This window comes from Parasteatoda tepidariorum, chromosome 8 (genome assembly GCF_982258835.1).
Source record: "Parasteatoda tepidariorum strain Cologne lab strain chromosome 8, Ptep-v5.0, whole genome shotgun sequence".
Lineage (NCBI taxonomy): Eukaryota > Metazoa > Arthropoda > Arachnida > Araneae > Theridiidae > Parasteatoda > Parasteatoda tepidariorum.
The window spans coordinates 34,001,326-34,014,280 of NC_141762.1; the positions used below are offsets into that span (position 1 = coordinate 34,001,326).

At 29.7% G+C, this 12,955-nt stretch overlaps 1 protein-coding gene across 1 annotated transcript; it reads left to right on the forward strand.

Moving 5' to 3' along the window:
- The first annotated feature begins 801 nt into the window (after window positions 1–801).
- On the forward strand, window positions 802–4,449 carry LOC147806056 (uncharacterized). Its single transcript, XM_087149518.1, has one exon. The coding sequence runs from the start codon at window positions 802–804 to the stop codon at window positions 4,447–4,449; it is 3,648 nt and encodes a 1,215-aa protein (XP_087005644.1).
- The last annotated feature ends 8,506 nt before the right edge of the window (window positions 4,450–12,955 follow it).

The following is a 12,955-nucleotide window of genomic DNA, read 5'->3' on the forward strand; positions in this document are numbered from 1 at the left end:
CAGATGAAATATTGCATATAATCAAAGAATCACACCCAAAAGACCGCCCGCGAAAAGTTTACAAGAATAAACACTATATAGAACTAAAATACAGCAGTATAGAAGAAAAGCAAGCAGCAGAATCCAGACTGGTGGGACTAAATGTCCCATTCAGGGAGAAATCTCCAAAATTAATGAGTATTATGCTTTTCAATGTACCATATTATTTCGAAGATGAGGAAATTTTAGAAAAGCTTAAAAACATGGAAGAATTTGATGAATGGCATATAATTACAATACATGGACGAAAACAACACCCAAAGGATAGCACAAAAAACACCATATACATAAAGGCATCAGCCGGACTAGCACGCAAACTTATAAGGAGGAAATTCATTTACCTAGGACTCGACAAAGTTTCAATCGTCAAGAAAATCACTATACTCAGATGCAGGAATTGCCAGCAACTAGGACATCACAAGGATAGATGCCCTAATAGATCAATATGTGAGTCATGCGGAGGTAAGCACTGTTCCTCAGAATGCGCCGAGAAAACAACATTCTGCATAAACTGCCATGAAAATAATTGCAAATTTAACGAGAACTTTAGTACCGACCATAAAGCATCGGACATCACCTGCCATTCCTACATCTATGCCCGCAATGAAGCAATTGAATTATCTGAGAAATTTAGATTCGGATCGAAAATACAACAACAATTTAATGACCATCAATTCCATCAATACAGTAGTTAAAACAAATACATAAATTACGACGAACTAAATCCAACAGCAAGAAAAACTCTATAATTTACACTCAATAATGATTACTACTCAATGCACCAATTCTAAAGACTCTATCATTCCAAGATACCATAACCAATCAAATTTCCTTCCAACAATATTACAAACCCACCACATTTCCAATGATACTATCATCATGCAAGCTAACTTGATGCGTTCAATACCACCAACAAGTCTCCTTCCAATTGCATACGACAAATACAATCCGATTCTAATAGCAGTCCAAGAACCGCATACAAAAAACAATTTAATAACCGCAACACCCAAGAGATGGAAAACCTGGCTATCTCACAACAACAAAGCAGGATTGATATTCACAGGTGGTCCAAGACAACCAACAGTTTTACTCAAAACCCTGAATGCAGTTTCACTTGTTGTTCAAATCAACAACAATCCGGCTGTTGTCATTTCTGCTTACTCATCGCCACAAGATGATGTCAAAAACATTATCAACGAACTGACACAACATCTACAAAATACTTCACGCTTTCCAACGATCATCTTGGGAGACTTCAACTCACATCACAGAAACTGGGGCTACCCCAACAACAATAGTAGAGGAAATCATCTACAGAATTTTATAACTTCGAAAAATTTATATTTAATCAACAACAAATCAGACCCACCAACTTTCAGTAACACCACCTACCAAGGATGGCCAGACTTAATCCTAACAACAGACAAATCCTTAGCTAACACCTCAACACGAAGCGTACTACAAGAAGAAACACTAAGTGACCACTGTTGGATCCTACTTAAAATCCAAGATAAAGGGGCACAATATACGCTAACGAGGTTCAAAACCCAATATGGTAATCTCTTCAAAATAAACAAAGTACTAGGAAAGTCAGTAAAAAACATTATTAGCAAAATTGAACATACAAACAACAAACAAGACCTGGAAAACACTACTGAATTCCTAATCAACACGATACAACATGCTTGCAATCAAACTCTAAAGAAAAAACTTCAAGTCATAACACCAAAAATACCATGGTTTACCAAAGAGCTGCAAATAAAGAAAAAACAACTCCAGGCTATGAGGAAAAGATTTCAGAAATGTCAAGATGAGAACCTAAAGAATACCTTCAAAATTAATTTTAAGCAAGCAAGAGCCAACTATATTAAACTAATAAACAAAACAAAAAGGTCTTGTTGGAAGAAGTTCTGCACAAAATCTACCACCACCTTCGGCAAACCATATAAAACAGTCTTCACAAAAGGTTCACCACCATCAGAACTCATTCAACTAGGAAGCGCTACATGCTTCAAAGATAATGCCCAAGGAATCCTGAACTCCTTATATCCAACTGTCACACAAGATTTAATTAACCTGGTACCTATCAGCACTAATAAAGACCTTCTCATAGCTGAAGAAGAAATAGATAGAAATATTGATTCATTGCCAACCAGGAAAGCACCCGGTCCTGATGGAATTGATAATGAAATTCTGAAGACAATCCACAGAGCTTTTCCAGGCATCCTACATAAATACATACAGAAATGCTTTAAACTAGAGCACTTCCCAAGGGCGTTAAAACAAGGCTCACTCATACTTTTTCACAAACCTGGTAAAGATACAACAAACATCAAGAACTATCGCCCCATCACCCTACTCCCAACCATAGGGAAACTCCTAGAAAAAATAATAACATATAGACTAACATATTTTATTGAACGTAATGATCTACTTAATCCCAACCAATTTGGATTCAGGCGAGGATCCTCTGTAGATGATGCACTCCTAAATATAATTACGGAAGTCAATACCTGCAGAAGTCTGAAATTATATACAATGATCCTTTCCATTGATATCGCAGGGGCTTTCGACACACTCCAACACAAAACCATCCTCGAGAATTTAAACAGAATAAAAGCTCCATCCAATATATTCAATTTATTCAAGAGTCTCCTTCAAAATAGAAGTATTATAATCAATACTCCAGAAGGACCGGTGCAAAAACACCAAACAATAGGAGCACCCCAGGGGTCATGTAGCGGACCCTTATCATGGAATATATCAGCTGACGAGCCCCTTAACTACAATTGGAACAGCATCCTCTCTCTGCTCAAACATCCAAATGACGCGAGAATAACTTTGAGGGCTTTTGCAGATGATTTCAGCTTTGTCTTGGCAGCTTCCACTGAATCAGATCTAGGCATCCTGGCCACAAAAGCAATAAATGATTTTAACAATTGGGCAACGGACAATAGTCTAAATATTTCAACAGATAAAACCACTTATTTATTACTAAAATGCAAACTAGTGAATGGCCCATCAGTACATCTCAACGGGCAAAAAATTAAAAGATCTAAAGTGGTCAGGATCCTGGGCCTCAATTTTGATGAGAACCTCAACTGGACTGACCATCTAAACATCCAGGCAGACAAAGCTGCCAGACAATTTCAGGCCATACAAAGAATAGCTGGAGGAAAATGGGGAATAAATAAAACCCAAAGACGAATCATTTACAAAACCTGCACAGAAAGGATGATCGCCCATGCAGCTGCAGTCTGGTGTGTTAATCCCAAACAACACACCAGAAACAAACTAGATACCATCCAGAGAAAATTTCTGCTGAATATCTCTGGTGCCTATCGTACATCCCCCACAAACGCCCTGCAGGTTATTCTGGCAATACCTCCATTACATATTACTCTTCAGCAGGAGGCAATAAGAATCAACCTCATCAGAAACAAAAATTTCTCTTCAACAATAGATGGCACCTGTTTTCACTCCACTCAAATTGACAAAAAAATTAAATTAAATGATATCCACCCTGCGAATTTTAACATAAAGACAAATAATTTCATATTCATTAAACAAGCTAGATTAACAAGAAAAATAAACATATTTACAGATGGATCCAAGAAGGCTGATGGAACGGGTGCTGCAATTGTTCAATATGAAGATGGCATAATTACATCGGCCACACAATTGAAACTTAGTTCTTACAACACAGTATTCCAGGCGGAAGCAATAGCACTAAAGGAAGCCATCACTCACGCCATAAAACAAAAAATCGCAAGCCAAACTACTATATGGTCAGACAGCCTATCAACAATAATAGCACTTAAGAATTATAATACCACTCATCAGATTATACAAGACATTCAAAATATGCTTAATATTACTAATGACCTTCAAATCTCATGGATTAAAGCACATAACAACAGCGATGGAAACGAACAAGCAGATAATTTAGCTAAAGAGGCAATTAATACGGGTCAATTTTTTAAAATCAAAGTTCCACACTCATTTATTAAGTTTAAAGCTAAAACTCAAATTAAAAAGGACTGGCAACACTACTGGCATCATCACAAACCAAAATCAGGCACATTAATCAGAGAAATTTTTCCAGATGTCTCATTTAAACCTTTGGAATGGAATAGGCAGCTAATCCTCTTCTTTACAGAGCATGGTCCCTTTAAAGCATATCTAAAGCGATTCTGCCTGGCAACTGACAATACATGTGCCTGTGGAGGAGTAGGAACAGTGTGGCATTATGCAATAGAATGTCCGCTTACCACATCCTACCACTTTAAACAACCGAAGCTAGAATTCCTCATAGCCTGGAAGAGATCCATCTGTAAGAATACAAAATTGAAACAGAAGGCAACCAACCTCATTAATTTTCTAGAAGAATACGAGGAAATCCTGAAATAATTTTCCTGAAAAAATGACAAAATTATGCAATATTGAGCAACAACCACAACTAAACTTGGCCAATTAGCTCTGGATACTTTTTAATCAAATGCCCTAACAAATAGAATAATCGCTTCTTTTTTCTTTTTTTTCATATTTCTTTTTATTTTCTTCTCTTTTTTGTTTCTATTTGCTATTTTTTCCTCTCTTTTTTCTATCTGTCTCGTCTTCCAACCTTAACCATTAACCGATAAATGCCCTTTTAGGGGCATAGGCGCGGGGTTAAATGTTGGTGTGTGTGTGTATTGACAATAGATAAACCACGTTTATCATTTTTATCACAAAATTATTTTATTTATTACATATTTATATACTTTTAGTGAATTCTATCATTTAATATCAATAATTTAATAGCAACAATATTTGTTGTTAAAAATGCATATAACATTCAAATTTGAAGCAATAAAATAATAATCTTTGCAACCGTACATTTATCGACGAAATAAAATTGGGCGTTGATACCCGACATTCATGTGAGCGGGGCTACCCGAAATCCAATTTTTTTGTAAATTTGTAATTACTCAAACAATTTTTCACATATAAACTTCTTTCTTTGTGCAAATTAAACTTACGACTACATACTTTAATGCTGTATGTATATAAAAAATTAGTTTTTTAGTATTAAAACGAAGTTTAATCGAAACATTCAACCAATTTTTCTTAATTTCATGACAACTGTATTCAACATATTTTTAAAACTATTGTTTACCATGTTAACAGCTGCATAAATACTTGAAACTTTGAAAATAATCTTTTTTTAATATAGCAATTAATGTCCGATGGCCCATTGACTTGAAAAAATATTCTATGCATATTAAATTGACAGTGGGCGGGGGTACCCGACACTCCCCTAACGGTTTAATGTTCGATTTAAACAAATTCGTTCCAAAAATATAAATATTTTTGTTTAGATAAACTATTATTATTTGAAAAATCAACACGAATTATTTTAGAAGCATTTATGCTTTTGAACTGTACATTAATGATACTCATTACAGTGGTAATTTTATTTACGGCAGCACTTTGATTAGTTATTTATGATTAGTTTGAACAATCAAAGTGGTTTTATGCATAGATTAAGCGATTTCGTTTGGAAAATCGTAATTATTTAGTTAAAAACTAACAATGCTCATCGTAAAACATAAAAACAATGCTCATCGCAATTGCTTTTTTTATAATATTTATAGCTTAAAAATGTTTGGTGTATAGTTGCTCCCAGTTTCGGTATTGAGGTAAACTAAATACATTTAAGTAAGGTAGTTATCGTGATAAAAAATAATAAAATTGACAAAACAACTCTTGTTTTAAAAGTTTAATACAAAATTATGGCCTAAAATGCGTTTGTTTCTTTAAATTAAATATTTTTACTGTGAAGCTATAAATTGATTTGAATTAGCAGAAAAATATGCTATCAGTAAGTGAACCAACAAAAAATGAATAAATAAACAAATAAAACTAGTGTACAAAACATGTGACTACATCCACTGCTGACAATTTTAGTTTACCTCAATACCAAAAGTAGAGGCAACGATACACGAAATCTTTTACAGCATAGTTGTACATTATTAAATTTTTTTAAATGCATTACAATTTAGTTTAATAATTTACTGCATTTACAGCATCTAATTATGTAGTGTATTTTAAATGTAATCGAATTACATTTTGATAAGTATATTTATTTGTCATAATGACATGTTTCCTCATGCTAGGTACCGCAAGCAACGGGACATCTTTTGCCAAATTAAGCATAGTAATAAATATTATTATTGTGCAAATTGTTTATTTATTTATTTGAAACACCTAATTATATATATATATATATATATATATAGTTCAAAATGAAGAATAAAGCAAAGAAAAATTATAGACATATGAAAAAAAAGGGGGGGGGAATAATAAGTAAAAAAATAACAAACAAGAGTTCAAAAAAAAAAGAAAAAAAAGGATGAAATTTTATTTAAAAAACCGGAGAAAAAAAACGGAAAAAAAGATATAATCTTTTCATCAGCCCACACGTTATATCCGCAAAACAGAGTGCCTTCTAATCTAGCCAAAGCAAAATATATTAATACAATAGTGTGAGGAGCACTCAGAAATTTTTTTTATAAAAAATACAACAAATAAAAAAGAACACAAAAAGTAAAAATAAGTAAAAATAACATGTAAAAACAGAAAATAATATAAAATAAGAAGAAAAAACAGTATAAAAATGGACTATAAGGCGAGTAGCGAAATCAGATCAACTTACACACACACACATATATATATATATATATATATATATATATATATATATATATATATATATATATATATATATATGTGTGTGTGTGTGTGTGTGTGTGTGTGTGTGTGTGTGTATGTGTTCTTTTTTAATTTTCATTGCTTTTATGAAGCCTCTTCAACAAAATATTGCAAACCAGAAACAGTATTAATTACCATATTTACAGTTTAAAAAAAACACATAAATTCCTATTAAACTCCACTCATCTTAAATATTCCTCAATTTAATCAAAGTTTTATAACCACATCATTAATGTCACAATAGTATGGCAGATTAATCATTATCCTTATTGCACAACTGTAAAGTTATTATAAAAATACTTAAACTGAGAAAGTATATGGAAACATCTCTACTTGATTTATAACTTAAACAGAACAAAGTGATCGTAAATTACCCTTTAATCCCTCTCAAGTATTGAATAATATCTTGTAATAAATCATCTTGTTGTCAATACCTGATGTATAAGCACAACTTAGCAGGAATAATTAGCTGTAATGTGTGTGAGAGAACAGGACTGCTTTGTGCTTAGAAAATTCTTAAATTATGAGGCTTCCATATTGTTCAAATAGAGTCATTTTCATACAAGTCTGCAAATAACAATAACATTGTATTTTAATTTTGCGAATTCTCATTGCTTTTATTTTTTATTTTTGCATTCTGTTACAATCGATTACTCACATTTTTTAATGACTTGTTACTTTATTAAAATAGAAGTAGAAAAAAAAAGTGAAAGAAAAAAAATCAAGTATTTTATTTTCCTATGTTCCCATTTTTTCAATTTTTTTTAATTTATGAGTGTTATTATATGATAGATCATATATTATGCATACGGAGAAAAATATCATTGTAAAATTATAGTTTTGTATAAAAATGTTTCGACTTACAAAATATTTGTATTTATGGTTACAAAAAAAATTGCTCTTTTAATGTTAAATACAATAAAACTATAAATTTAAAGGGCACTTGAACATTGCATATACGTTACCTCAGAGTAAATTAATCTATTTATTTTTGAAACAAGAAAATTAAAAGAAAGACTGCAAACAAAAAATATGTTAAAAAAAACACTATTAAGCACCAAGCATTATTTAAACATTTATTCATGAATGACATCATATTTTTACTCTTCATGCAAAGTTCTATGGGAAGAAAAGTAAATTCTGATAAAATTACCGCATTGTGTATTAATAATACTTCTGGTTTAAAAATAAATAAATAAATAAATGAACACTAATAAATAACTCTGATTAATAAAACCAAAATACTCCGTATTTGAACCATTCCTTTGGTAATTTGTTTGATCGTTATCGAAACAGTTTACCGTTATCGAAACAGTTTTTTATTAAAGCTCTTATTTATAACAAACATTTAGAAAAAAAAATGAAAAACTGAAACATAAATTCGATCGAATAAATGGTTTTTATGCCATGCCGTATTATAAGAAAATTACCAAACATCATCGCATTTATCCAAATTTATCACAAATTATAAAAGTATATTTATAATGTTAATTGTTTGACAAAATCATTGCCAAAGCACCTTAGGCAAAATTACAGTGCATTTTGGTGTTCCCATAGAGCCTGGAACATAGTGCATTTTACCATGTTCTGGCAGTTTCAGCCATACTTCCTTTCTCAATTTATATTTACTTTGCATAAAGATATAAATATTTACAATTCTTATTTCATATAATAGGATTTTATTATTTCCATTTATTTATTAAATTTGTTTTACCATTTTAATTAAAAACTTAATATTTCATAAATTTTAGTTTATCGATCGTTATGACAAAGCAGGTTTAATGGTCTGGGCAGGCTTATGTTGGATGGCCGCACACCCCTCCATGTCTTTGAAAGAGGTTCTGTGATTGGGTGCAGATATAGAGATGAGGTCTTGGAGCCCTCTGTTAGCTTTTTCAGTTGTGCAGTTGGCCCTGAGTTTATTTTAATGGGCTATAACATGAGGCAATAGAGATCTTCTGGTCGATGAATTTTTAGAGAGTAAGGATATTCGCCAGATGGATTGACCAGCCAGATTTCCAGACCTCAACTCTATAGAGTATGTCTGGGACGCTCTGGGGAGGGCAATTGCAACTCACTACCACCCTCCACGAACCATCCAGGGAATGAAAACAGCGTTGCTGAACGAGTGGGACAAATTGCCTCAGGAAATGATAAACTGACTTTTTCGAGTAGGGTAACACGCTGTAAGGCCTGCATATCAAAAAGAGGAAACCATACCCTCGATTAACACATTTTTTTTTGTTTTTTCTGCAACAACTGTTTCATAACGAGTGTTACTCACGATCATGAGCGCGTATTACAATTGTTGAATGGTTATTTGTTTTGTATTGTATCGGTGTATATACGAATCAAATTTCATTAAAATCTGTACAATAGTTCTAGAGATAATAGACCAAGTCTGCAAATTCTTTTACTTTCTTTCACCAGAGTATTTAACTGAACATGAAATAGTGTAAATGCGTAAATATTTTAATATTTTCTGTTATTTAGAATTACAAACTTTTATGTCGAAAAAGACATAATATTATTAAAAAAATATTCACTAGTAACCTATCATAATCTACGTAAAGTTCATTAAAAAAATCAGTATTCTGTGTCACCATTGAGCTTATAATATACAACAAGGAAAGTCATTATCAGTCAAAACAATTTTTTTGCAATATATTTAAGGCAACAAAAATGTTTTCATTTTGAAAAGTATGAACAAGTATTTAAATTAGAAGTGACTTATTCCAGTTATCGATGAATACACAGTTACTGTGTTCTTCTTCATCCTTTTCATAGATCAATTTAAAGTATCTAGACAAAATAATCTTTCCATCAATTACAAAAAGTGTATCAAAAAGTCGTTAAAACTGAGTCATTATCCGGAGCGCCATTTGGAATTTTCTGCATCTTTCGGCGTATTAATAAGGTACATAATTAGAATGGCATTTTCTCCGCATTAGGGGCTGCATTCTGCCAAATATTAAGGAGAAAAAAAAGCATTCAAAAATTCTTTTAAAGCAATATATTGCTCCAAAAAGTTTAATTTTTATCGCCAAATAATGATTATTCTAGATTTATTGTTGGCAGATGTGTCTGAGGAAAGAATCGCAAGAATTGACAAGCGCTTAGTAAATTTTAATTACAAAAGAGTTCTTTGAGTTGCGCTTATTTTTATATTTTTTTCCTTTCAGTTGAAATCATCATGCGCTTGAAAAACTTAGTTTGTTTGAAGCTTTATGTTGGGAATTGGAATTTATGATACTTAGATTTAGTTAAACTATATTTTAGTTAGATTTGAAGTAACAATTTTTAAAAGTCTTACTATTCGTGACGCTTATGACTTAAACAAAATATGTAAATAATATTTATAAAGTAATATATTCCTTTAATTTAATTGAAATAAATGTCATATTTATTCAAATCCCTTCTGACATTTATCTTGTTTATATAAATGTTTGATTTTGTTTCAAATAAACTGTTAACTTTTAGTGTCACACTTATGTCACAAAGATTATTATTACAAATTGTCATATTAAAAAAACTTAGGTATTGAAAACAACAAAAAGATGTTTATCTAACGCAGACAAATTTCTATTATTATCAAGTTTTAATTTTAAATATTATGAATATATGGTAGTCAGTTTTAAATATTAGTTTTTACTGATTCCCATTTATTATATACAGCATGCAATTAGAAATGAATGGTGAATATCAATTATATAAGAAATCTTATACAAGTATAAATGAAAAGAAAACTAAGTAATATAAATGGATATGTATAAGATAGAAATCAGTTATTTAATCACTTTAATTTAAAGAAATACGTTCATAACTAATTTGTTTTTTTTCCATTCATAAATTTGAAATCATGTAAAATAAAAATAAAAAGTGAAATGGTATTTAAGATTCTAAAAACGAAGATTCTAAGAATTAAAAATTATAGTATAGATATTAATTTGTTTGAGTTTGAATAGTTTTATTTATATTCATATTTGACTAACAAGTTTACTTAGCTTAAATATCATTCCTTATGTTGCTCGTTTCGAGATAGTTCATTGTTTATTTTAATAAAAGCTCTATAGTTATTTAGGTTTGGTATGTAAATAAAGGTAAATTATAAAATAATAAATTAATAAATTAGAAAATAATTTAAAATCTTTAGTTTTATGAGGTGTTGTATAATAAGTTTACGTGCTTGATTAGCATGATATAAAAAATAGTAATTGTTTACTTCTAAAACTATTTTCATATTCGTATTTTGCATTTTGCCTTATTTAGTTAAAATATTTATTTTTCAATATCAGATGTGAGATTTCTTTTCTTTGAAAACCATAGTACTTTTAAGAAAAGAACTAATTTTATATATATATATGATTAATAATTTTGCCTTGATTCAGAACTAAGGAAAGGTTTTTTTTATAGCTCAAAATTAAAGCATTTTTATAGTTTTAGCTTTTTTCAGAAAATTAGATAGATACTTTAAAATTCAATTTTGCCTTATAACTTTATTTAATTTAAATACCTATCAATTAACTATCAAATCAATTTTTTATAAAAATTAAATAAAATTTGCTTAATTAACTAAATTATTATTTTTTAAAAAAAGCTTACAATTTTAAATTATTCAAAATTTTGTAAATTGTAGTTTAAATGAAAAATGACTTCGTATTGTACCTCAGCATGATCTGTAACATTTAGTGTGAATTCAAAAATTCCAATATTAATCATTTCCTTTTAAAACTGTATTCATATTTGTCTTATTATTTAGTTTATGTGTTTATCCATTTAATTCTAATTCCGAGTTTAACTAAAAATAAATAAATTCTAATAATTAATTACCTAACCATATTATAGTGAAAAAACATGGTAAATTGACTTTTAAGTTTTCATGACTTAGCTTTATGCACCTATAAATTATACAAATATCTATTTTGAGACAACAATAAGTTTAGTTCTTAAAAGAGATAGTGTTTTGCCTAAGAAATGTTAATATGTGCTTCTACGGTCTGCTTGCAAAAAATAGATAATTTTGCTTGAACTTTTGAGATTTTTTGATAATAATACATTTATGAATACAATTTTTAATACAATGTTTTTCATGTTTGATAATAATACATTTATTATTATTTGTTTGATAACTATCTTAAAGTATTATTATCATTATTTAGTTGATTTGCAAAGATGGGAAACCTGTATCCATTTTATATACTTCTTTTGATGATCAAATTATTTTTAGTTATAAAAATCAGTGTAATAGTTATTGAGGTCTGTTAGATTCTCGAAATTATATTTGTTCTAAAATATAAAGTACAAAAAAGTAGTTTTAATTTTTTGATTTGTATTAAAAAATTAATAAGCAAATAATTTAATGATGAACTACTGTTTCTCTTAGATCAAAATTATTTTAAAATTTAAAAATTATTGTTTGGAAGTTTAACATGTAAGGAAAACTTTACCTTAAACAAGAAAAGAAATACAAGTGTCCGATACTGTATTGCCGTATTTCATAACCAAAAATCAATAAATTGCCAAATATAATATTTTTCACTTTGAAAAATTGTTTCAAACCAAAAAAGAAGTATTAAAAATAAGTTTAATTGAAAATTCTGTGGCAAAAAGGTATATTTGCCTAAAAACTTCATATTGTTTAAGTATTTATAAATTTAATACTAATTCAATTTTATCTAAAAATCAAATTAAACTTGCCAAATGAATAATACTATATTTGAAAAACAATCATGAAAATTTAAAATAATAAATATTTAATTCTGTGTATCCTTAATACATAAATAAGGAAAAAAGTATCTTCTTTATTAAAGCATAAAGTTAAATTATATAGTTTCGCATGAGACGTCATAAAATGACTTTATGTGGTCCATTAGCATAATGACTAGTTGTTACTTATTTTGTGCGCTAACAACATGACTTGTGAACATTATTCAACAGATAAAAATGGGAGCTTAATCACGGCTATCTCATAGAATTGTGGGTTCCATTAATTTATGACCACAACCTGTATCAACTTAATTTAACTGCTTGCTCGATCACGTTATTTCATTAAAACTAGGTCCATAAATATGCAAGGTTCGAAGATAATAAAGATGATTCATTGCTTTTAATACTTCATAAAAAGATAGCATATAATACCAGTGTTCATAAATACACTAAGATT

Excerpts from the sequence above, each read along its gene's own strand:
- LOC147806056 (XM_087149518.1), top strand. The coding sequence starts at position 802 with ATGATTACTACTCAATGCACCAATTCTAAAGACTCTATCATTCCAAGA.